This window comes from Pimephales promelas, chromosome 4 (assembly GCF_988280905.1).
Source record: "Pimephales promelas chromosome 4, fPimPro1.hap1.1, whole genome shotgun sequence".
NCBI classification, from domain to species: Eukaryota; Metazoa; Chordata; class Actinopteri; order Cypriniformes; family Leuciscidae; genus Pimephales; species Pimephales promelas.
In genome coordinates, this window is record NC_142772.1 from 20,650,216 (window position 1) to 20,677,599 (window position 27,384).

Genomic DNA, 27,384 nt, shown 5'->3' on the forward strand with positions numbered 1-27,384 from the left:
CAGACGCGAATAGCGTGTCAGGCTCGAGTGATTTCAATGTTAAGTCAATGCAAAGACGCGTTATGCGCGTAAAAAATTCCTGAGGAGTGAATGAGAAGTAGACGCGAATACGCCTCGTTCATGCCAATTGAGGGTCTGGTGCATTAAGCGCAAATTATTTAGTTAGTCCTATTTGTGCATTCACGCATTTGACGTGAATTCGCGCATGCCGCCCGAGTTGAAAAATCTGAACTTTGGCATCAATCCGCGCCGTGTTAACCAGTCAGGAGCCATAGCTGCTTGCTCTTGTGGTGAAGTATCTGGATGCTTCAATAAATTATTTTGTAATATGACTAAATGCTGGTGTGGTTCTAATGCACAACAAAGCAAATATTTGATCACTTAAAACTTTATTTCAATATAAGAGACATGTTCATTTTGTATTGAATGTTTTTTATTCCATATCTAGATTATATGAAATATTATAATGTAAAGACAACCAACATACCTGTGCATAAGTTCGTGTCTGGACGCGAGAGGAAAAAAAAAAAAAAATCACAGGACAGGTTAATAACTTTTGGAGGCTGGCTCTTTTTATCATCAAAACAAAAATAAATGACAGATTAAGTGGACGAGGGTGAGGGTGATCCTTGCTCCGATGCGGGACAAAAGGTCATCAAACTGGCCGTGGGACAGGCGGAAGTACCGCTGACAGTGGCCGTCATTCAGACGCAGCTCCTGGAGCGAGCAAATGGTGAAACTCGTAAAACGGTTCACCTCCGAAGGGTCCGGTGGACACAAATACGGCGACGATGATCCCCAGCTGTTCTGCTCTCCAGAGTAAATACAGAGTGGTGACTCTCTCGATGAATGCTCGAATAACAAAAAAAAAGATGGCCGCCAACAGGTTTCGATTCCGACGCACGTAAATTGCGCTTCAAACTTTTGTTTTTACATGCGTCATTTTTGCTTGAATGGATTCAAATCGTTCAAGCGTATAACTAGACGCGTGAATTTGATGCGCTATTGCGTCTGGTGTGAACGCACAGTAACGCATCGCTTCACTTCAGAAGGCCTTTATTAACCCCCCAGAGCTGTGTGGAGCACTTTTATGGTGTGGTTATGATGCCAGGACATTTTTTATATAACACCGATTGTATTCGTCTGAAAGAACAAATTTTCATTTTTGGATGAACTATCCCTTAAAAGCAGGTTAAAGATCTTGTGTATCTTTATATTTGAACTATGAGACATTTGTAGTTTGAAATCATGAAAATGATGAGCCAGACTTTATTTATTTTTTGTTATATTTGATCGTTTGCTACAATAATATCAAGAAAAAAAATGTGCGAAGTTTGGTGGTTTTAGCCTGAAAGCTTCAGTCAGAAAGGACAATTTCACTCTCCAAACCTTAACAACTAAAGACAATCCATTAGGAATAATAATATAGATTTGGTTACTCAGCATCCTGCCTGTGTGAAAGAGCGAGACATCCTTGAGCCAGACGCACAAACCACGCAAACAGCAACCACCCACTCACTCACCACTTACGAACATTATCAGCAGCCCATTATCTGCATAGTGTTACCACCTCACACCAATGCGCACATCTCATTCCAGAGGGGGGATGTGTTTATTCCTCCAATTATTGATGTGTTTTTTTAGCAGGCTCATGTGAGGCATGGAGCTAGAGTGTGAATATGAGACACTCAGAGGATACGCAGACAGGGCGCTGAAGCAAAACTAGAGACATGAGGCTGCTTTTAGCATAATCACTCAGTTTTGCGTACATAAGTTTTAGTTTGGCAGGTCAGAAGATTACACATGGACGTACAAATGTGGCAATCAGAAAATGCTGCTTCTACACTGTATATGCCATAAATAAGATTTATGTCTTGTGTTTTTCTGTGATGCAGTCCTGGCAAGTAGTTCACATTTATTACAGGCAGTCTTGGAGGTGGAGGTGTTAGAGAAATTCAAGGCAAAGCTGCTAACTTTACAATCCTTATCAAATACAACCAACATGATGAGAACATTACGGTGTATCTTATTGGACAGCAAGTTTTTAAACACCAGACAAAGAAAAAAAAATTACTTGAAGGATAAAAAAAAGTGTTTCCGTTATTTGTCAAATGCTCAACCTAGTTGCAAATACTGTAGTTCAATAGGAGTGCATTGCTTCTACTCAAATTCTTGTTTGTGCCAAATTTCATGTTCGGTGTCAAAAGGCCTTCAGTTTAAATTAATATTTACATCACAATTAAAATAAATAGTGCAGTCACACAGTTCAATTATTAATAATCGTGCTCAAGAAACATTTCTTATCAAAGTTGAAACAGTTGTGCTGCTTAATATTTTTTGTGGAAACAAATGAAGAGTTCAGATGCAAAAGCCTCTAAATGCCATTTGAAATTTTCTTCTTTAATGATGATTTTTATCAAACTTGTATATTTAAGTTCAGTAATTTCACTTAAATAACAATTAATAGGTAATTATCATTGCCATTTAAGTGAAATTACTGAACTTAAATATACAAGTTTGATAAAAATCATCATTAAAGAAGAAAATTTCAAATGGCATTTAGAGGCTTTTGCATCTGAACTCTTCAAATTCTTTTTTCAGGATTCTTTGATGAATAGACAGTTCAAAAGCAACAGATTTTATTTGGAATAGAAATATTTTGTAACATTATAAATGCCTTTACTGTCACTTTTGATCAATTTGATGGATCATTGCTGAATAAAATTAGTAATTCATTCCGGGTACATTCTGACCCAAAACGTTTGAATGTTAAATTTAAATATTTTAAAACAAAAAACGTTGAGTAAAGATATTCAATACCATGAACCTTGTAAACTTCTGTAAATTCAGTTACTTTTTTTTATCTGTCTGGGAACTTTAAAACATGACTTTTTCTTCTGGCAGGTTGATAAAGACTTGTGCCCCCTAACTCCTTGAAATGATGTAAAGCCAGCCACTCATATCGTAATGTACAGATTGTAAATCATTCATTCGACAAAGTTTTCAATCAAATAATTTATCTGTATGAAAGCGCAATGTGATACCAAACATATTTGATGTTTAAATGGGACCTGTTATGCCCCTTTTTACAAGATGTAATATAAATCGTAGGTGTCTCCAGAATGAGTCTGTTTATTACCCCATGCCCAAATGCCCCTTTTTGAGTGGAAGCAAAAACACTGTTTTCATACACATATCTATGCCAACGAGTAGCTGCTCCCTTATTTTTTTCTTATTGCTTTTTTCTTATTTTTCATAAATTTCACCTTTATTGTAAGCCACTTTCTCCTCTGTCATTTGAACGACCGGTTTACATCCTGATTCTATGAAACCACTCCCCCAGAAACAGGCAATGGGCTCAGATTGGTTAGTTTGAGCTGGAGTGATGTCAGAGGTACAGTTTTGTATCCAGCCTCTCACGGGGATTTCGGATGCCCCAACGCCTGTGATGAGAAGACCAACGCCTGTGAAAAGACGACTCAACGCCTGCGATATGTTATGGCGCCGTTTTATATATAAACAATATTTATATTTAATATTTATATATAAACAATATAAATGTAAGCCAGAGGAGAACTGGCCCCCGACTGAGCCTGGGTTCTCCCAAGGTTTTTTCTCCATCCAATCTGATGGAGTTTTGGTTCCTTGCCACTGTCGCCTTGCTTTTGGCTTGCTTTTGGCTTGCTCAGTTGGGGTTATTTAGTGTTTAGCAATATTATTGATCTGTGTTGTACTACTTTCATGTTATCACTGTGAAGCTGCTTTGATACAACCTGTATTGTGAAAAGCGCTATATAAATAAATGTGACTTGACTTGATGTAATTGGCTAAACTGCGTAGTGCACATTGTCCGGAACCTTCACGCCCATTACCTTTACGGGCAAAAGTTGGATGTGCTCGGTCAATGTAAATAATGGTGTCAATACTGCTGTATCAGTTTGAGCCAGAATCAGACCCCGAGAGCGATGATGAAGAGAGTCAAGCAGAACCTCCCTAAACACGGCTCTTACAAAACGTTTCTGAATGGTAATTTTAAAAAAAATATTATTATTCTATTCTATACAAAATTAGTACATATACAAATTCAGGTCCAAAATGTTTGTGTGTGTTTGTCGTAGACACGAAATAGCATAACTAAGTGGCTCTAAAGCCAGCGCTGGCATTTGATAAAACTAAAATATTACGTCTGAAATTATACATGCAAATACATTTAAAATTATTGGGTCTCATTCATGAAACGCGAGCAGAACGAATTTGTGTGTAAATCGTATGTAAAGTGGTTCTGGCGTAAATTTTCGGATGTGTTTAATATTTTACAAATGTTAGTTCGCAAGAAATCTAAACCTGCTCCCAGCCACGTTTAAATGGTGCGCTTAACATCCGAACGTTTTGCTCATTAATAAGGCTGCATTTTAATTCACCTTGATCAGGTACATATTTAAACAACATTTTGAAAAAATATTTTATATAGTAATTACACGGTTTAGATGGGAGCATGCAGTGGACCGAAAGGTCTCGTGGGCAGCGCTGTGGAAAGCGGAACACCATCGCATAAGGTTCCTGATTCAGGCTGTCTACGATGTACTACCGAGCCCATCCAACCTGTTCACCTGGGGATTGGTGGAGTCACCAGCCTGCAACCTCTGCCTGAAGAGAGGGACCCTGGAGCACATCCTCAGTTGCTGTTCGAAGGCACTGGGTGAGGGGCGCTACCGGTGGCGCCACGACCAAGTCCTGAAGACTATAGCGAGTACCATCAGCTGTGGGATTGGCCACTGCAAGCGCCTCCGCCCAGTTAAGAACACCATTGCTTTCGTCCGGGCTGGGGAGAAGCCACCAGTAGCTGCCAGGGCCACCTCATCTGGCCTGCTAGCAACAGCACAAGACTGGGAGTTGAAAGTCGACCTGGAGAGGCAACTTAAATTCCCAGAAACTGCCGCCAATACAACGCTGCGGCCTGATATGCTACTCATCTCAGACTCCTCCAGGCAGATCGTTCTCTTGGAACTCACTGTACCCTGGGAGGACCGCATCGAGGAGGCCAATGAGAGAAAGAGGGCAAAGTATGCTGAGCTAGTGGAAGAGTGCCGGAATAATGGGTGGCGAGCACGATGTGAGCCCATTGAGGTGGGATGCAGAGGGTTTGCTGGCCAGTCTCTCTGCAGGGCCTACAACATCCTGGGCATCGTAGGGGCCAGTAAGCGAAGGGCTATTAAAGAGGTCACTGTGTCAGCAGAAGTTGCCTCAAGGTGGCTGTGGATGAGGAGAGGAGAACCATGGGTGGGGTAGAGCTACCTGGACACAAGTTGGGAGAGAGTGTATGAAGCTTGAAAGACCCAAAACACTCCGTGATCCCAGGTAACATCACTGATGATGTGTCCAGGTTGCATCAAGTTGATGTATGTTACAAGTAAACACGGTTTTTCTTTTTACTTTTATTATGAGAGCCAGTAATAGCAGATCTGGTTATCGATGGCGGTCCTTCTCCAGTTTGAATACGATTTTTCCGAAGTGAGCCAATTCATTTTTTGCTGTCAAGCTTAATGTCAAAGCATTTTCTTCTCACTTCTGGGACTGTTGGATTAACAGATGAAACTCCATTAACTGCATCTGTAATATGCTGCAAAGCTTCCTTTTTTTAGGACCTGATACACCACTATGTACGCTTGAAAATAAAATATAGCGTTTTGAATGAACTTCTGATAATTAAACTTCAATTTCTGCATCCGAGAAATCTTTCTTTTTCATTCGCATTCATGTAATTATATGCCTAGATGTCAGTCGGATATAAAGGGCGGGATTTATGGTAATTGAGAATGAACTTGCACACGCATCCCATTTATGACTGATTGGAATTCATTAACACACACAAACACACATTTCACTATCACATCTGACATTTACAAGGTATTCAGGAGAAGAGGTTTCGGGACGGTCTCTTTATGAGCAAATCACTCTCATATTTATTCATATATTTACGAATGTTTCACGAATGAGACCCATTAAGTCTTACAGTTTGTGGCAGTTCAAGATAATAAAAATAATATCTAGTCTAAACATATATAATGTACACTTATTACTGATGGCAGTTTTGTTTTTAAATATTTGTTTAATGATGACCACAAATTAGGATATCATGGAAACCACAAAGCTGGCATGAAGTATAAACATGTTATGGCATGTTACGTATAAAAATTACAGTGTAATTAGCTATTTTATTGTAAAGTAAGCTACAAGTAGGATACAGTTATGTGACTTATATTGTTTCTGCGACAGCTCCAGTTCTCTGACACACGAGTCAGCAATTTCAGACACCGCAAAGGAGTCAACATAATGAATAAAGCTTTGAGTTTTACCCCAAAATTGAACTCTCTTTAAAACCTAGAAAAAAAAACAACTGGAAAAATACACTAGCCTCTGCTAAAACGCTTTGGTGGACAGACACACAGCTTTATAGAGTGGTTGTGTACACACACTGCCAGTTCCGACACACATTTATGTTCAAAGAAACACCATGTAAAAGTGAATTTTGCATAATAGGTCCCCAGTCGTGTGCATAGCACAGTTATGTGAAGCAAGATTTCAAACTGAAATGACCAATGAAAAACTAGCAGCCACTGAGTGAAAGGAGAGTTCTTCAAGGTCAGGTTATTGCACAACTAGAGGACAAAGTTTCCCAAGTTCGAAGTTCCGAATAACATTACAGTATCTTTGGCACACCTTCTCACTTCTTCAGTCATCTCAACTGAGGAGTGACTGCCTGCCTCTAACATGTGCCTCTAACTGCCTTTTCGCTATGGCAACCAGTGCTGCTCTACTACCCATTGCCCACAGAAGAAAGTTCTGCGTCAAGGCTGCTCACAATGCATCATTCAAGGGTGTTACACAACAAACGTATTTACATTCTTAAATACAGCGCAGGTAAACGAGTGAGCCTTGTTGCCATGGCGATGTGCAGACACTCTCTGCAAGATGCTGCCAGGACACATACAGTATATGCACTATAAAGGCAAACGGGCATGGACAAAAAGCTATTCTAGTGTGAAGAGGGGAGTTTCAAAATGAAGCACACGCTTAAGCAAACACCGAAGCGTTGTATTTTTGAACCTCTGTGAGTGTCACAACTACAGCTGTGCAGCGCGAGTCTGAGCGTATGATGCTCACGATATTCTAAATGGATTCTAGTGTACAAAAGACTGGAATTTGACATTTGAGAGAAGGTATAGTAGATTGTGTACAACAGGTTTTTTAGAGGTCTTAGAAATGTGGGTATCAAATATGATACAGTAGAGGCATTACAGGGTGAATAAGTGCAGACATGGCACAATTAACTTACAAATTAAAGTTGACTGTTGAAATTCAGCAACATTTATACTCTCTATTAAATGCATAAATATTCTATATCGGTATATATATATATATATATATATATATATATATATATATATATATATATATATATTGGTAGATATGGGTCACTTTTAAAAGATGTTAGCTGGTTGTCTATAAAATCTGATATAGTCAAATCAGAATTGGGCATCAAGACCTGCAGTGTAATTGTGGCCTAATAGTCAAAGGATTTTTTGTTTGGAAAAAAATAAAAAAATAAAAAACAACAAAATGTTACCCTAATGACAAGTACCCCAAAATACATTTCATAGTGAGTGAGAAAACAGAGAATAATGGAAGAGACTGAGAATGATGTGAAAAAGATCTGAAAAGAAGACTAAAGCAACAATGCCTTGGCTATTCTCTATCACAGTGGAGTTGTGGCAAACAAGTCAATCCACGTGCCAATAAATAAATAACTCCAGCCTGAGGCAGTATCAGTACAAAAGAACTGTGGTGGAGAGAAATAGAGCAAAATAAAAAAGTGATAGATCTAGCCCCTTATCCAATGCCATAGAGACACAATATTATGCCATACCCAGTTGAGCCCACCCTCTGACATCCCAAACACCAGCACAGCATCTAAAGTGACGTTTACCTTCAATATGAGCAACTACAGCCAACAAGCAGCTAATTAGCACTTTTAATTTGCCACAAACAGGATATGATTGCCAATTTCACTAGCATCTCAATTAACTTGGCAGCAATAGTTGGAGTTCACATTGGTGTGAAGTAGCTTATATATTGAGAATCATTTGTTGATAAATTTACACCCGCCGAGGATGATGTAAAAAAGACAAAACCGTATAAACAGTAAGTTAACATTTTTGATTAATCGATCCGAAAAACAATTCTTAAAATTCAGTATGTTTGCGCACACCTTCCCTCAAACTCACTGGTTGAATCAATGTTGCTATATTGGACTAGTTGGGAAAGTCAAACGAACAGAATGTTTTGAAACCACAACAGAACATCTGAGAAATTATTTGGGAAAATTAACATACCAATGGTTAAGAAAGTTTTTAAATGTCGAAAAAAAAAAAAAAAATACACAAAGCAGCTTTAAACAAGTGTGTCTCACAGGGGATAAACAGGGAGACTGTATGTCCCAATGGATTGACTGGTATGAGATATTTTTTCTGTGTGTCTGGGGAGTATTAGGCTCCCTTGAGTCAAGCATATCGCCCTTGATGCTTTGCTTTGGAGTATAAACCATTAAGGTGCTACCCAGTAACAGAGCATTTTTGACCTTGTAGCAGTAGGAAGAAAAATTTCTATAGTTATTTTAGGAAGAATTGTTTTTTAATTTCTGCCAGTATTGCACCTACTATGACATATTGCACGTCATACTTTCAAACGCTGCCAGATGCCAGAGAACTGTTATTAAAACTGTGAATGCTTTAATGAAGTTCACACTTTCAACTAAGGCATGATTTTTGCTCTTTTGATTCCAGTAAAAAGACTTGTGTGTTTACCATCAGCAGTACATTTACTCTACTGAATGAAAAACACAGCTGTCCCCACATAATGTCTAACATGGTCACATGGTCAAAGAACTAAAAACCTTTCATTTAATGTATCCTCTGAAAAAGTCACGACTATGCATTTAATGACCAGTTTTGAGTGAGAAGAGAAATCTGCAAATGAATACAAAAATATGATCCCTAGTTTTCCGTTTTCAAAGTTGACTTTCAACACATAAAAACAACATAATTTTGTGAAATTATTAAAGTCACGACTATGACCAGTTTTGAGTGAGAAGAGAAATCTGCAAATGAATACGAAAATATGATCCCTAGTTCCCGTTTTCAAAGTTGACTTTCAACACAGAAAAGCAACATCATTTTGTGAAATTATTCATAAATAATGGATTAAAAATGATCCAAAATACATATTTGAGAAAATACATAACTCGCCAGTGTTCAAAACTCTCTGCTTGCTTTAGCTCGATTCAAAGCGGTAAGCTTGTAATTTCAGTGGTACTGGTGGATTTCCGCGGGAGATTCGAGCAAACAGATCGACTTCCAACCAGATGGAAATGGATAAATACTCTAAATGTTCCGATCCAATCTGACTGGTAATGCTGCCCGCATCATAAACTGTTCCTTCGTTGGTCAGAGGAGAACTGGCCCTCCGACTAGCCTGGTTGCTCCCAAGGTATTTTTCTCCATTTGTTCACCAGATGGAGTTTTTGATTCCTTGCCACTGCTGCCTTGGCTTAGAGCCAGACCGATATATCGGCAGACCGATATTATCGGCCAACATTAGGCATTTTCCAAACTATCGGTATCGGCAGTTATAATGGCCGATAAATGATATTTAAAAAAAAAAAAAAAAAACGGACGAAACACGCTTGAACCATGTCATGAGAGTTGGAGTTGTATAGTTTGTCCAACAGAGGGCACTCTACTCCGTCCCTGTTGGCAACACTCATTTAGTTGGTCACGAGACATACATTGCTTGAATAACAATTATAAGAACATCCCCATAAGTTCTCTTAACTCAAATAAGCATGACAAAATTTGTGACTATCATGTCCAGTTTAAAAAAAATAAATAAATAACTAAAATATTGTCCCATATATCAGAATATCAGATTTTAAAACCCAAAAATATTTGACCCAGTTTGTTTATTGGCTGCAATACGCTGTGTTTCCTGCCAAATGGTATCCCGGGGTGTTGAAATACATTGGGTGAGATCACACAGACCAAAACAAAACAGACATTACAACACGAAATGCACATTTCAAAGTAAAATAACTGGCTGTATAAGTGTTTTTCAGAGAAATGAGTATGTGAACTCCGCATGTTTCCAAAGTATCTGCAAACATATGGCATTTGTATGCTTTAGAAAGTGAAGAGGTTACATACAGGGGTACAATTTGCAATACAGCCTGTTCAAAACAAATGAAAATAAACGAAGGATTGGGGATTTGTTGCTTTTTTCCTGTTGTGCCAAACTCATATGACCCCAAAACCGAGGTACGTACTAAACCATGACTTGTGTACTGCATACTCTTATACACCCCATTGGATATGCACCTAATAATAGCGCACATTTAGATTAACATTGACATTGGAGAGAGCAGCCATGTAAAGTGGCTAACGTTAGGCTACTACTCACGTTTCAATGTTTTAGGTTAATGAATGATAGGCGAAAGTTTGGATTTCTTGCCAGGCATAATTATGGCATGGACTAGCCACGTTAACAACCCATCAGCTACAGAGAGCGTGACTTCGTCATTTCCCGTTCAGATAATTTTTTCAGCAACCAACCAATTAATTAAAATTTGGTTAACTAAGCATCTTATCATCGACTGACGTTATATTTTATATAACGACCCTCTTATATAGAATATTTTTAAGATATTTCTACACATTTAATTATATACATTCTATTTAGTTTTTTTATTTAAATTTGGGTAAATTTAGTGATAGTAAACAAGATTACACAAATTGCTCAATTTAATTTTACACAATATTTAGCTAAAACATAAAAATGAATAAAAATTATACATTGCCTTGAGTCAGTTCTACAATCAGCAGATGGCCATGTCAAAGACAACACTGATGCTGATATTCTCAAAATGGCCAAATGTTGGCGGATTAATGGGCTTGGTTTGCCATGCAGCATTAGATTTAAGGATTTGGGAGGTGGGTTCAATCCAAAGTAGCAGTGACCTGAGAACTGTAGAATTACTGAAATCACAGTCCTTTATTTAGCCTGTAAGCAAAGCGCATAACCACAGGCTGCAGCATGGTAAATCTCCCTCCAAAAATGATACCACAAGTCATTCTGGATGAACTGTGTTACTACATGGCCTGTTATAATCTGGCATGAAAGCTTGTCACAACCACAGCTTTTCTTTAGGTATATTTGCCAAGCAAGGGTTTCACGTCTTTCAGTCTCACTTACGTCTCTGATGAAGGACTCTAGGGTAGCATAGGCGATAGCGATGCCGTCATGAGTGCTGGTGCCTCGGCCCAGTTCATCCAGGATGACCAGGGAGCGGGACGTGGCATGACCCAAAATATCTGAAGCTTCCACAAGCTCCTCCATAAAGGTGCTCCTGCCCCTTGAGATGTTGTCAGATGCTCCCATTCTGTCAGAAGCAAAACCAGTGGAGCAAAACTTAAATTAGTCTGTGAAGAAGCATTAGATTACTTTGAGGAGTTTGCAGGTCTGTAAATTATGGCAGAGTAAAAAAGGTGACAGTGGCGCGGCGGGACGGGGATGTGGTTGTACGTGCCCCCTGCTTATTTTTTTTGTGATTTTAATATGCAAATGACACATTTCTGAGGGTAACTTAAAAATCAGCATACTTATCAAAAACCAACCCAGAAGTTTGTATCTTACACATGCACTATATCATAAGAAGTCAGGGCAGAGCACCCGGCTAACGATAAGCCTAGCTAACGTTACAGGGCTATTCCATCATTTGGGGAATTAAGCTCATTTTCCACCTCCCAGAAAAACAATTGTTTTTTTTACCATTTAGGAAACCATTCAGCCGATCTCAAGGGCTGGCGGTACCACTTTTACCACAGCTTAACGTAATTCATTGTATGACGACAACAGTACGCTACACAGAAGTCACGGTTCGGTATGATTTCGGGAAAATGGAGTGAAAAGAAACAGAAATATAGAAGGCATTTTTATAAATTGTATTTTCAAAATAAGTTTTATTAATAAAGCCATAGAACCAGTTTATTTATAGTGCACTGATAATAGTTTAATATAATTAGTTAATTAAACAAACTAATAAAAAGATAAAAAAAAAAAAGACCTTGAGATATGTTTGGTAATTGTACCTGAATGAATTTAAAATTAATGTTCTCCTTAATTTTAATTAACCCTAACTTTATTCTATACTTTATAAAATTATAAATAATTGATTTACATATAAAATAATACTACCAACACATTTGATTTTCTTTTTTAATCAATGTGTAATCAATGTTATGTAATTTTAATCCCTGTTAACATCCGCTCTTTCGACATGTATATGAAGAGTGTGCTTAAGAAAGCAACTATAAAAGGACTCGTGGAACTACCAGTTTGTTTGCACAGTCTTTCCTATTCTTCATCTGGGCAAACTTCAAACTCTGACAGACGTTACAACACACAGACTGTTTTAAATAGGGGTTAAAAGGAGAATGCCGGCAATATGAAGATATATTTTCGCTTCAGAGGCAAGTGTATGCTTCACTCCCAAAGCCATCCTGAGATCATCTCTTCCTCTTCGAGACGAGCTTCTCTCCAGGTGTTGGTGTGACGGCGAATCCCAGCGAGTGCACATTCCCTGCGATCTGTGCAGTGATCTGCCAGCTTGTGTGTTTTTTTTCACTGGTCGCTTCAACTCTGCGGATATTTAATACTCTCTAAAAGAGCAGGGCGTGGCACGTCTTTTTAAGGATGCATCACCCGTGCACTTTTGGTTGCAGTTGACTTCTATCCGACTCTGATGGACACAACTGTTGCTTTGTGTTTTGGAGCACAATAAAGCAGCACTGGTGGATGACTCATGTTTTCATTGCAGAAACATGGCCACTGTAACACTTTGGTCTAGAGACAGTGATCTTGAAAAAGGGAGAGTCCCCTCATCCACACCCCGATCTACCGTTCCCACGGGAGCTAGTACTTCGGTGGCCAGGGTGCCCTAAGGGAGACGGTGTGGCACAACCAACGGATGATTCGTCCTCGGGTCACATGCCTCTCTCCAGTGTTGCAACCCGCGAGCCCTCCGGATGATGTCCCGCGGTCGTCCCAGTCACATGACACGGGCAAGCCGCGGGATGTCATTCGGCGCTCCAACAGAGGATGCAATGTTGATTGCAGCTTCACAAGGTGGGCAGGCGTACTCGGGAGATGATGATTCGACTTTGCTGCCACCTTCGGGTGCGCCAGCATTGCCCGAGTCAGAACCCAAGATGACAGACATGCTTTCCCAGGTGGCCGCGAACATTGAGTTAGAGTGGAACCCTCCACCCTGTCCCGAGCACTTGCTCCTCCGCCTTTCCTGGCCGCTGCCAAATGGTATACTGGGGTCCCCCTGGTCGAACACTCTGTTGCGATGAGGGGCGTCCCAAAGCACCCATCCCAAGGCCTGTAGGTTTTCGTCTACCCTGGTAGCAAAGTCCTATAGAGCCGCGGGGCAAGCAGCCCCCTCTCTGCATGCCATGGCGAAGCCTACCAGACCCAGATGCTCAGGGACATGCACGAGGGGAGGACTGACCCAGGGCTTTTTGATGAGCTGTGTGCACTGACCTTGCTCTCCGGGCGGCGAATGTTACCGCACTCTCCCTGGGCCAGTTGATGTCCAGTACCGTGGTCCAGGGGAGACACGTGTGGCTTAACCTGGCTGATATGCTGGACACTGAGCAAACTCGTTTGCTTGATGCTCACATATCCCAAGGCTGGCCTCTTCGAAATGGAAATCGACTCGGTCACCACGTGCACACAGCTTACGAGCGAGCGCGCGCAGTCACTGCTGACTTGCCAGTTTGCGGGCAATAGTGCGGGTCCACTGAAACTTTTTCAGAGGCTCCTGGGGCATATGGCAACCGCAGCAACACCGCTAGGTTTGCTTCATAATGAGACCGCTTCAGCACTGGCTTCACGGTCAAGTCCTTATAGGTGGGCATGGCAACAAGGCCCGCTCCGAGTACCAGTTACTCCGACCTGCCGTCAGACATTCACCCCATGGACGAACCACTGTTTTCTACGGGCAGGAGTACCCTTAGACCGAATTTCAAGGCATCTTGTTAAGGGCTGGGTAAAAATGTCGATTCATCAATGCATTGCAATATTATTTTTTTCTCAATTCAATATCGATTCATCAAATTCTAAGAATCGTTTCAGCCCAGCGCTGTGGGCAACACTCTAGTGGAGCGTTCAGCATTGTACAAGACACGCTTTGCCAAAAAAAAGCAAAATTAGCAACATGTTTTCATATTGAACTGTTTCGGTTTACATTACAAACCGAACAATTCCTTGGACCATTTTTCCAACCGACCCAAATCCACAACAACGTTGCGCAACATCAAATGGCTAACGTAATGAATGCGGAACGAAACAGCGTTACTTCAGCCATTTGTCAGTTCAGACCAGCAGCATCTGTGCACCACGAGCCGATTTTGATCAAGCGACACTGTTAGGTGTCTACATATCTCTAATACACTGTGCTAAGATATACACAAACATAGATTTAAATGTTATTTTTGTTATTTTTAATGTGATGAACAAAATCTTATTTGTTCATCCTTAAGATTTCCCCCATTTATAAACCTGAAAGGTTTAGGAAAACTCACACTTATTTAAAAATGTTTTTTCTTTTAATAAATAGGAAACTTCTCTGGAATTTCATTCTTTCTGCTGTATCGTTAACGTACCGAACCGTAACACCACTGTATCGTTTCCAACCGAACTGTGAATTTTGTGAACTGTGACACCCCTAACATTTTGTGCTTCCGTTTACATTTCTTGTATAACTTGAATGTATAGGAAGAAAGAAATATACTTTCTACCATGCACTTTAGAGGTGTTAATAAAGAACCTGTTTGTTACAGTTGTGGTTTGTATTCAACACACGTACAATATTGTATAGTTTGTTCTGCTAAATAAACCATGACAGGAAACATGCCGGGGTCAATTTGGTCTTAGGTAATACTGCACACATTATTTAAAATATATACTCAGGTACTTAATTACTTGTGTATTTACTTATTATTGAATCAATATCGAAGCTAATAAATCAAAATCGAATCGAAGCCTCAAGAATCGAAATCGAATTGTTACCCAGCCCTAATGTTGTCTCAATAGATGCCTCCACCAAGAGTTGGGATGCAATATGCAATTGACATGCTACCCCGGGCTCCTGGACAGGACCCCAGTGCCTATGGCATGTCAGTTGCCTCGAGTTGCTGGCAGTACGTCTCGCTCTGCACTGCTTCCATGCGTTGCTCAAGAACCAGCACGTACTAGTCCGATCAGACAATACCGCGACAGTAGCGTGCATCAACCGACAAGGTGATCTACGCTCCCGCCATATGTCGCAACTTGCCCGCCACCTCCTCCTATGGAGTCAGAAGCATCTGAGGTCGCTTGAGCCATTTATATCCCGGGAGACCTGAACTGTGCAGCCGACGAGCTCTCTAACCCTGTGCAAGATCAGGGATGAGGAGGAGCAGGTCATCTTGGTTGCGCCTCATTGGCCCACCCGGATCTGGTTTTACGAACTTGTGCTCCTCGCAACAGCACCTCCCTGGCCAATTGCTCTGAGGAAGGACCTCCTTTCTCAGGGACGGGGCACGCTATGGTACCCTCATCTCTGGAACTTCCACGTGTATCTCCAGGATAGGACGGGGCACGTTTGAGTACCCAACCACCAGCGGTGGTGGCTACCATCACTTTCACTAGAGTATAGTCCATCAGACATGCCTATGCGTTGAAGTGGAACCTCTTTGTCTACTGGTGCTCTTCTCACCAAGAAGACCCCAGAAAAACCCGGTCAGTGTTGTGTTTCTTAAAGGGTTAGTTCACCCAAAAATGAAAATTAAGTCATTAATTACTCACCCCCATGCTGTTCCAACCCCGTAAGACCTTCGTTCATCTTCGGAACACAAATAAAGATATTTTTGATTGAATCTGAGAGCTGGATCAGTCCTAGATAGACTGCCTAAGGGACTGGCTCTTGACGGCCCATAAAGTCATTAAAGAAAATGTTTAAATGTTCCATGTGCCTACAGCGGCTCAATTATAAGTTTATCAAGCGACGAGACTACTTTTTGTGCGAAAAAAACACAAATAACGGCTTTATTCGACTATTCCATTACTTCCTTATTGGCGCATGCGCGAGAACTGAGACGAGGACGTTCTCATTCGACCACTTCTTGTTACCGGCTGCTCACTGCTTAGGAGTTTTACCGCCCCCTACCGTATAAGATGATAATAAGGCACACTGTCGTTTTTTGAGAAGATTAAAGGCTTTTAAGTGCACCTTGTAGTGCGGAAAATACGCTAATTGAAAAGCGTATGTACAGCGCGCATCTTCCTCTGCTTGTAAACAGAAAGTTTTGCACTTCCAGCTATATCAGCACATCATCTTATACGGTAGGGGGCGGTAAAACTCCTAAGCGGTGAGCAGCCGGTAACAAGTCGAAGGAGATCGTCCTCGTCTCAGTTCTCGCGCATGCGCCAATAAGGAAGTAATGGAATAGTCAAATAAAGCCGTTATTTATGTTTTTTCACACAAAAAGTAGTCTCGTCGCTTGATAAACTTATAATTGAGCCGCTGTAGGCACATGGAACATTTAAACATTTTCTTTAATGACTTTATGGGCCGTCAAGAGCCAGTCCCTTAGGAAGCCAATGGAAGAGTGATACAGCTCTCAGATTAAATCAAAAATATCTTTATTTGTGTTCCGAAGATGAACGAAGGTCTTGCGGGGTTGGAACAGCATGGGGGTGAGTAATTAATGACTTAATTTTCATTTTTGGGTGAACTAACCCTTTAATATTTATCTTATGGACCATAAATTAATGATAGTGAAAAAATATACTTGTATTGACAATAATCAATATTTCTTGTTGAATATGAGCCCTTGAAATCTGGTAGGCATTATAGAATCCCCCTGGCGAATAAATATGCGTTTAAGAGTTGTTTTGTTTGTGTTCTTGTTTTTCTTACAACTGTCTGTATAGTTATTGTATGTGCTGGTGCGCCAAAGACAACATACAATACAATACAAACAATTTTTTCGTTGTTTTTTTAAGTTGGTGTTTGAAGCTGCTTTTGATCTTCATTGATGACTGATTGTTGTGCCGTATTCGGACCTAAATGCTATAATTAGGCCAATATAATTATAATAATAATATTCGTAATATTAATATTAATTTGTAATTTTAGTGTTATTAGTTTCATTAAAATATTTTGTTATTGTGTTATAGAAACAAAACAAAAATGCTAACGAGCAACAATGCTGTTTTTGCCATGGCTTATAACAAGCACTCTTGACAATTTATGAACAGCAAATCAAATTTAAAATTTCAAATGCATCACCTTGCAAATCAAATTTGAAATGGGATGTAGTTTTTTAGTACATTTTAAAAACATTTTCACTGAGGAGTCCTGAGGCAAATGAATTGTGGTTCCTAAAATTAATTTGTTAATAATACTAGCCTAATAATATAAACAAGAACAGCAAAATAATAATATTGTAATACATTAATGGGAAAATGAGCCAATTATCTTTTTGATATCTTTTTGATACTAATTCAGTTCAATGCAATGACATTACACAAAATATGTGCCAATTAATGTACCGGACTTTAACTCATGTACATGGATCCCCAGATCGCAGAATTGTCCTTTGATAACAGCTAATCTGAAAATCCTTCCCATTATCCTGATAAGGCGCTACCTTTTTTTTTTTTTTGCTGGACAAATCATGCAGCTCTTGGCTACGATTGAGAGAGAACACAGATGGTATCTGTAGTCTGCTTTGAAACGGCAACGAAATCCCATTTTCATTCTATTTGTTTCTGTTTTCTTGAATTTTAACATCCAAACATTTGACTACATGCATTTCATTTTCATGTTTTCAAAGTTTTTCTCAACAGATTTCAATAGGGACTAGAGCTTGAGCTGCAAATCCACATTTTCATTAAGAGTCAAGAGTATTTTTTTATCAGGCTTTTGCAATCATATTGTTTTCTATGACAATCAGAATGTCAAAAATGTGTTTTACACAAAATATTTGGTTCTGTTCTATGGCCCATAATATTAACACTTGTTTATGTAGGTTTTCTTGTAGAAACAATTTATAACTGATCATATAAGCAATAATATGTTTCTGCAGTGAATCAGTCTTGCTGCCGGCAATCTCAGGCTGAACACAGCAATAACCACAATAAAGGTCAAACAGCACTGCGGAACTCAAAAAAGATTTTGATGTTTTAGATTCTACTTTATTAGATTGTTCTTTATTACAAGAGACTTAGCTTTAAAAGGTTTAATTTAAGGCTTCATTTTTACTTTATTTTTTTGCATTGCACTTAATTTCCAGTTTCCATCGCAACCAAAAAAAAAAAAAAAAAGAGAGAAGAGAAGGAATAGAGCTTCCAAACCTTAAGTGCCTCTTAATAAAAGTGTTCCATCAGTGGGGGGAAAAAAGACTGTCCGATCAAGGACTCGCACAGACGCTTAAGACTATGTAGACTTTTGCAGTTTAAATATCATCCGTCATCATGGGAGTATTATTACAAATATGATAATATTCTTCTTCTGCGCCTGAATAGTTGACATACAATGCTTTAATGATTGCAAAAAATCAATCTATGGATAAATAATAATTGGGAGAATTTTGACAACTTTAACCTAAAAACATTTTTATATATATAAAAAAAAAAAAACTAAAAAAAAAACACATGGCAAATTAACAATAACGTCATCATTGTTTGTAGATAGATTGTTAAGTATTTATATTTAAATGAAAAATTATATTTAAATGTAAATATTAGTCAAGCAAATTAATATTTTATTAAGATTTATTATAGTTTATAATTACTTAAAGTACACTGTCAGTTACTTTCTTTTCAAAATTAACAAAATGTAAATAATGAGTCAATCCATCATCAATCCTTCTTTCAAAATGTGTCTTGCCCTGATATGATAACCTTATAAGCATTTATATTTTAGACCGGTCAGGGTGTTTTTGGCAGTAAATTTCTTACATTCATTCGCCTGCATGTCTCGTCATACGTGCGACGTCCGTGTGACTGTAAATAGTCATATCTGTAATATAGAGAAAAGTTGCTCTGGCTACTTTGACGTGTGTATGGTGTGGGAGAGGCATAGGCATTGGCACATGTGACAACGAGCAAGAAGAGTTGACATGGAACATCTCAAACCTACATAGAATCAATCGGTTTAAAAAAAACACATAACAGAGGAGTCTACAGGCAAAAAGAACAAGACACTCGTAATAAAATGTGAAGCAACATTGGCTTGGCTTTTCAGAGATGACGAGAACTGAGGGATTTGAAATATTGTAAAGGCGCTCCGTTTTTTTTCTCAACAGGTGAGTAAGGTATTTCATGAACAGATAAATTGCCATATAATTGCATTATAAGTTCATCCGGTGCTGTGCTGGAATTTATTTTCAAGAAATTACCATGTCTATTAATTGTAATATAGATACAGTAACTTCAGCTATCTTCAGCTAGTCAGCTTGCTATCCTTCCCATCTAAATTATATATACACACTCACCTAAAGGATTATTAGGATAATTTCTCATTAATGCAATTATCTAATCAACCAATCACATGACAGTTGCTTCAATGCATTTAGTGGTGTGGTCCTGGTCAAGTCAGAATGGGAAAGAAAGGTGATTTAAGACATTTTGAGTGTGGCATGGTTGTTGGTGCCAGACGGGCCGGTCTGAGTATTTCACAATCTGCTCAGTTACTGGGATTTTCACGCACGACCATTTCTAGGGTTTACAAAGAATGGTGTGAAAAGGGAAAAAAAACATCCAGTTTGCGGCAGTCCTGTGGGCGAAAATGCCTTGTTGAAGCTAGAGGTCAGAAGAGAATGGGCCGACTGATTCAAGCAGATAGAAGAGCAATTTTGACTGAAATAACCACTCGTTATAACCGAGGTATGCAGTGAAGCATTTGTGAAGCCACAACACACACAACCTTGAGGCGGATAGGCTACAACAGCAGAAGACCCCACCGGGTACCACTTATTTCCACTACACAGCAAATTTCAATCCTAGTTGAAAGTTGAAAAATCATGAGTTAGGCAAAAAAGTGTGAAAGAGTTAATTTTTTGGAGTTATTTGTTTAACTCTGACTACGGTTTGTGTTATTGGATACTCCCCGGCTGTGTTGTATTTTGGAGTTCATTCATTGGTGTTCAGGAGCGTGTTTTAACACTACACCTGGAGTTATTTTTGAGAAGTGCGCCATGGAATAATGGACTTACGCTTCGTCGTGAGGTAGGTAAAAGTGTAACTTATATAAAACTATTTAAAAAATATATTTTCTGACAAACACGTTTGGTCATCGCGTAGCTGTTACGTTACAGGCTAGTTTGTTTACTAATTAACGTCAACGACCATGACAAACCTGCTGTTGAACGCATGTTTAAATGACTTGTTTCAAATTTTGAAATGGCTATTTGCGTGGGTTTTTTGTCGACGTAAACGAGTTAACATTAGCTAACCGTCTTTCCATTCACCGTGTTTCTGAAAATGAGTGTTTTGCCGTGAAATTGATGCATCAATGCATTACAGGCAATTGAATTGTAACAGCTATGTAACGTATATTATGCCTCATGCTGTTGTTTTTGTGATCTTCAGATGACTGTCCTGCAGCAAGCGGTTGAAGGTTACTCCTCCTCAAGTCTGAACCAAATGGATTTTCTCAAATAAAGGCAGTAAATCAAGAGCATGGTGTCCAGTGTAGTAATTTCCACACAAAACATTATATTGTGTTAAATAAATGTCAACTCTAAGAAGTGTTAAACTAAACTGGTAACACTGGTAATGAGTTCATATAATTACTTTTAGAGTAACATTTACTCTCTGTAGGATTAGTATTTTAACTCCATTTTAACTCTGAAAAAAGTGTTAAAAATTCAACTCCAAGAGCAGAGTTATTTTAACTCTGCGCTGGAGTCTAATTGATGGTCTCACATGTACACTCAGATTGAGTTGATTTTAACTAACAGGGAGTTTATTCCAAAAACCAGAATTTGCTGTGTACTAATAGGAAAAAGAGGCTACAATTTGCAAGAGCTCACCAAAATTGGACAGTTGAAGACTGTAAAAACGTTGCCTGGTCTGATGAGTCTCGATTTCTGTTGAGACATTCAGATGGTAGAGTCAGAATTTGGCGTAAACAGAATGAGAACATGGATCCATGTTACCACTGTGCAGTTTTCTTGCCACACTTTAGGCCCCTTCGTGCCAGTTGGGGATCGTTTAAATGCCACAGCTTACCTGAGCATTGTTTCTGACCATGTCCATCCCTTTATGGCCACCATATACCCATCCTCTGATGGCTACTTCCAGCAGGATAAAGCACCATGTCACAAAGCTCGAATCATTTCAAATTGGTTTCTTGAACATGACAATAAGTTCACTGTACTAAAATGGCCCCCACAGTCACCAGATCTCAACCCAATAGAGCATCCTTGGGATGTGGTAGAACGGGAGCATTGTGCCCTGGATGTGCATCCCACAAATCTCCATCAACAACAAAAAATAAAAAGCAATATTTGACCATATCAGACTGACAATCTTCATAACCTTTGTAGCATCATTAGTTGAAAAATGTCAGTTTTCAATTAGTCACACCAATAGCATAAAACATTGCATTTACAAGCTCAGATTACATTTTTGGATTTCCATGTGCCAGCGATCCATATTCATCCGCACAACCACGCAGAAGCACAATGTTCTTCAAATGCATGCACTTTTGTTTAACAGTTAGAGCACTAAATTACATAGCCTACCTTTAGATTTTATTATAAATAATCTACTTTAAAAAGGTTGCTTCTTGCACTTGATTTTACACCACTAAAAATCTACCAACAAAGACGACATTTTAACATTGGAATTAAATTGTGATGGATCTTCTTTCTTGTGTTGATTTGCATGTGTTTTATGTTTTTAATCAACAAATATTTTAGGTTTCATGACTGCATAAAGAGAAATGCATCTCTTATATCCTGAAACTATTCACCATTTCAATTATACTTTCCGGTGAAAAGTCTTATGTTGGTCATACTTACAAAAATAATAATCTGTGATTCTGAATGCTAGTGTCCACACCAGCGGATGACTGACAGCTGCACACATCAAACATTGTGCCGTGTCGAGGGTGTTGAAGTACAACTCACGTAAAGTAGATAATTCCGAGAATGACTGCAATTGCGAACAGAGATGGCGATAAAGAGGAAAACCGACGGACTGCAGCTTTAAAAAACACAATACTTTACAGTCTCTTCAATGTATAGAATTTTCAAAGAATTGAAAAATGGCTTGTAAAACTGTTTTAGATGGAGTGCCATGTCACACCACAAGACGTGCAATTTCCAAAGGTATTTCATGTCAACTACCCAACAATAGACTTAGAGTGCATCATAAATCTTGAAAATGAAAAGCCAAAATCCAGTCAAAGCAGCTGCAAGGGCTTTTGTGAAACTTTGACTGCACTGACGATGTAAACTCTTCTCCAACGTTCTACAGTCCCATTAAGCAAATGCAATAACCACTCAATGTTTCCGCTTCACCAGAGTGCGGTATAGGCCACTGAACCCTTCAGACTTAATTGGGTGCTGTTTGAACCTGATTTTGACCTGTTAATTGGAACAAACCAACACAACTCTGGGGAGCGAAGGCAATTATCCTCTGACGTGAACAGCGCCAAGACTGGGTTAATTAACGAGGCAGTACTTCACTGATAGTGGTATGACTTAGACTGACAAAACCGTATCAAAACACACTTTATATCACATCCCCTTCCTGCTGAACAGTCCCTATAAATAAATTTAGGTGTACAGAAAACTATTTTCCTTGCCAAACTAATTAACTCAGTCAATATACGGTATATATTAAATACATCAACATACACTTATCTACAACACTGCTGGTTGCTAAGAACTTTCACAAAAAACTCATTAAATGAATTAATTCTACATCATAATTGGCCTCACATGAAAAAGGCTCAAATCTGTGATAGATCTCAGGCACTTGCCCGGCAAAAAGGGTGAAAGGTGGCACAAGTCAAATCTGAGTCTAATTAGTGAACTGCTGTGGATGTTGTTGATGTTGGTAGTCTAATGACTAGCACAGTCAGCAGAAAATCAGCCAACCCCTACAACAGTAAACAATGTTAATAAATCACATCAAAATGAAAGACAAAACAAGTAAAGAAGGGCTGGAAGTTCACCGAGGTTACTAAGAAAAAAAATCAAGACGTTTAGTTAACATACTTGAGAAGAATCAACAGTTGATATTTCAATTTAATTTATGACGGTGGTAAAACCCCGTAGAATAAATTTATGTGACAGTGAACCTTAAAAGGACCAAATGAAACAGGCAGGCCACTTTTTATGTTCTCAGAACACATTATAGGATAGGCAACAGCAGATTACCACTGACACTCATAAGAAATATCCGAAGTGATTAGTTGGCTTAACTTAAAAAAGTGAGGAAACCCGTTGCCTTACAGTTAAGTAACTAGAGCATCACAGTCCCGCCCACAGCCTGAGAGAGCGCTGGTGCCGGAAGTAAATTTCCCATTCATTTCTCCCATTGACATTTTGTAAAATCCATATCTAAAGAGTATTAGAGCATGTCTGAGAATAATCAGCTACGGCTGAACTCATAAGCATACAACACATCATTTTGAGTGAAAAAACGAAGAGAAAATCCCAAAAAAGTCGAGGGTACAAGCCTGTGTACATATTTTCATTTCCGAGCAAAGGAACTACTCCTCCCATAAACCACCGCGCCTCAGTGAAGTCGTCTGAAAGCCACCGTGAAAGAGCCTTTTGAGTGACTTCCAAATCTGACGACGGGGACGTGAACTTTTTCCTCCAGTGAATTTTATATAGTGAGTGTGCAGGGAAACTTACTGAAGCAAACGCATTTGCAGCTCGACATGCTAAAACATTGAGCATCTGGCTCGCTCATTAGCCAAGCTGTGGCAACTGCACATCCAATGGCGCGCGGGCGTCTCAGAAGTGCGACCAATGAACTTAGCCCTACGTCATTACGCGATCTTCAGTCTTCACGTACCTTCGCGGGGTTTCAGACACGACTTCCACCAATCAGGTGCATCACTGTTGGATTGTGGGATTGTTCTGGATTGTGGGTAATGAAGTACTTATCCAATACATCGCGAATAAAAGGCATTCATCTTAAAACAAGGTTAGTGCCCCATGAACTTTTGGAGTTTATATGAGCATATACAATCGCTTAGTACAGCCGTAGCTGGTTTTAAATCTACCATTTATGTTTTTATGGCTTATATCTCAAATGTCAATGGAGAAATTGTATTGAATTTTTACTTCCGGCACGGGCTGTGGGCGGGACTGTGATGCTCTATAAACATCATGTAACAAGTTTTGTGAAAAAAAAAACCTGCTACATTTTTACAGTGTCTCCTTTTACAAATATAAGCTTGGTATTGATACTAAATATCTGTTATGATTTTGATCTTTTCTCACACAAAAGAGAAATTGTTCTTCTAAATGACTCTGAAGGTTTAAGCCAAATAAAATGAATGTTTAAATAACTAATAATAATGGGAATGTTAACTAAAATTAAATTTAGCCATTACAAAAAAATTATATTTATATATAATTGCGTCTAGACTACTGCAATTCGTTATACTGTGGCATTTCTGATGGGCCCAAATTGCCCGTCTCCAGTTAGTGCAAAATGCTGCCTCAAGATTTCTTTTGAAAAAAAAGAAAAGGGATCACATCACTCCACTATTAAAGACCCTGCATTGGTTGCCAGTGCAATTTAGAATTCATTTTAAAATTCTTCTATTTGTTTTTAAATCTTTGCACTTTCAAGCCCCTGGCTACCTTTCTGACCTGCTGCATCAGTATATCCCCTCTAGAAGCTTAAGATCTGGAGATCAGAATCTTCTTCTAATTCCACATTCGAGACTTAAACGCAGAGGTGACTGTGCCTTCTCAGTAATCGGTCCGCGCCTCTGGAATGAGCTGCCAGTGGAAATTCGATTGGCTCTGAGTTTGTCCACTTTCAAGTCTCTTTTAAAAACCCATTTGTTTTCTCTGGCATATTAGGCATTTTAGGATTGTTTATTTAATCTCTGGAAATCTGATTGAACAGACACTGCCTGCTTGAGAGTGGACTGTGTTCACTTGATTTTTATCTTTATTTTTATGTAATTATATGTTATTCTTTTTCTTCCTTTGTTTCTTTTGTTGTGAAGCACTTTGGTCAGTCTGCGACTGTGTTAAATGTGCTATATAAATAAAGTAAACTTAAACTTTAAACTTAAACATATATATATATATATATATATATATATATATATATATATATATATACATATATATATTATTTATCTCGAAATTAAATCTGATACATCAAGGACATATTAATTTTGCCAATTAATCTTGTTGTCATTTTTATAAACTGTCATTTAATATCACAGTTTAATTTAATTATTATATACTGCATTTTTTTCTTATTTGCATTGTTAGCATTGTTTTGGCATTAAAAAAATAACCAAAAATGATGACATTGTAAAATTTTCAATGCAAATTGGTCTTCTTGCTATAAGTTCTAACTTGTCTATTTCTGAATTGGGATACGTCTCCTTTTACATACATTTAAATACATTTAATCTATAACACAGCAACACTGTATCTGAGTTAAAAAAAACCCCAATACATTCATTCTCATTTTTGTAGCCTCAAAAAGAAGTTTTTTTTTATTTTATTCTGGACTTGAAAATGTAGTATAACACCGCTCAGCAGATGTGGCATAAAGTCTGAATAGGTTTTGACTCCTGCCTCTGTGATCTTCGGTTACCGGGGTTTTGTGAAAAGACTAGCGGGCATGGTTTCACCCCGCTCAATTCTGGACCATTCAAGCACAATCTCCAAAGTCTGCTCAGCCTCTGAGGTGTTGTCATGGTCACTAAAGTTCAGCTTTGTGCTGTTGTCATACATTACTTCCTCTCTAATGGCCAGAAAACAAAAGAAACAATATCTCGGTGAGAGCTGATTTTTCCGCAGATGGATGTGACCCTGTTCTTTTGGAAAAAGACCTATCTACATAGTTAATACCCTAGTATGCCAGATAAGGAGAAATTTCATAAATCTCCTATGAAATTATCTTTGTTCTTTGGGAAAGAAAGTGGAAAAACTGCAATAAAGATGATAAAGAATAAAAGATCTGGACATTTCTTTTTATAAGAAGATAGTATGAAGATAAGAAGAAGATATTTCTTTTCATAACAAGATACTCCATGTCAGGCCAGTCACATCTACAAGAATCTCTTCTCAATTGTTGATAGGCCACAGAGTGGTGTTTGACAGGTGGAAGTTACCTGACATATATGCCGTCTACAATGCCCACTGACGCCTCTCTGGCAGGAACAAAAGATCCCAGCTGTGCCATGATGGTCACCAGGGCAACCTGTCGGATGTAGGAGCTCTTGCCACCCATGTTGGGCCCAGTGATGATCATGACTCGCTTCCCATTCCCCTGAAGACAGCAACGGTAATGAGATGAATATTTGTCCAAGATTACATTAAAGACTCTCAAAGAAGTGACTGATTGTTTGAGTGTCAGAGCTTTAGCACAAAGGTCATCTCAATCATCTGGAGTGAAAACACTGAGAAGGCAAAGCTCATTATGAAAGCTCAAAAATCTTTTATAAATGGAATCTTAAGAGAATAAGAATAGATGACAAGAGAATAGATGCACTACGGTTCAAAAGTTTGTGGTCAGTAAAGGATTTTTAAAAAATAATTTAATACTTTTATTCAGCAGGAATGCATTAAATTGATCAAAAGTGACAGTAAAGGCATTTATAATGTTATAAAAGATTCCTATTCCTATTTCTATTTTCCTATTTACTAGTTCTTTTGAAGTTTATATTCATCAAAGAATACTGAAAAAAAAGTTTCATGGTTTACAAAAGTAAAAATAATAATATAATATAATATAATATAATATAATATAATATAATATAATATAATATAATATAATATAATATAATATAATATAATATAATACAATATAAGTAAGGAATAATTGACTCCAGGCCTTTGAATTTGCGGCCATAATTAACACCTCGGGTGTGCATTACTATTTTTCAATAATTCAAAAGCCCGGAGTCAATTATTCCACTTATACTACTGTTACCACCTCAAAACATTGTTCAGATGATGTATTTCAAGACATTTTTCAGGTTTTTTCCTTAAACGCTAT

The 27,384-nt window shown here is 38.5% G+C and overlaps 1 protein-coding gene across 1 annotated transcript in view; it reads right to left on the reverse strand.

Annotated features, from left to right (window-relative positions):
* Positions 1-27,384, reverse strand: part of msh3 (mutS homolog 3 (E. coli)) — an 84,866-nt gene that overhangs the window by 11,304 nt on the left and 46,178 nt on the right. Inside the window, exons 20-21 of the mRNA XM_039662465.2 lie at positions 26,498-26,655; positions 11,305-11,491 (exon numbers count right to left, since the gene is read on the reverse strand). Coding sequence (XP_039518399.2) covers positions 11,305-11,491; positions 26,498-26,655 — 345 coding nt within the window. The remainder of the gene's footprint in view (positions 1-11,304; positions 11,492-26,497; positions 26,656-27,384) is intronic.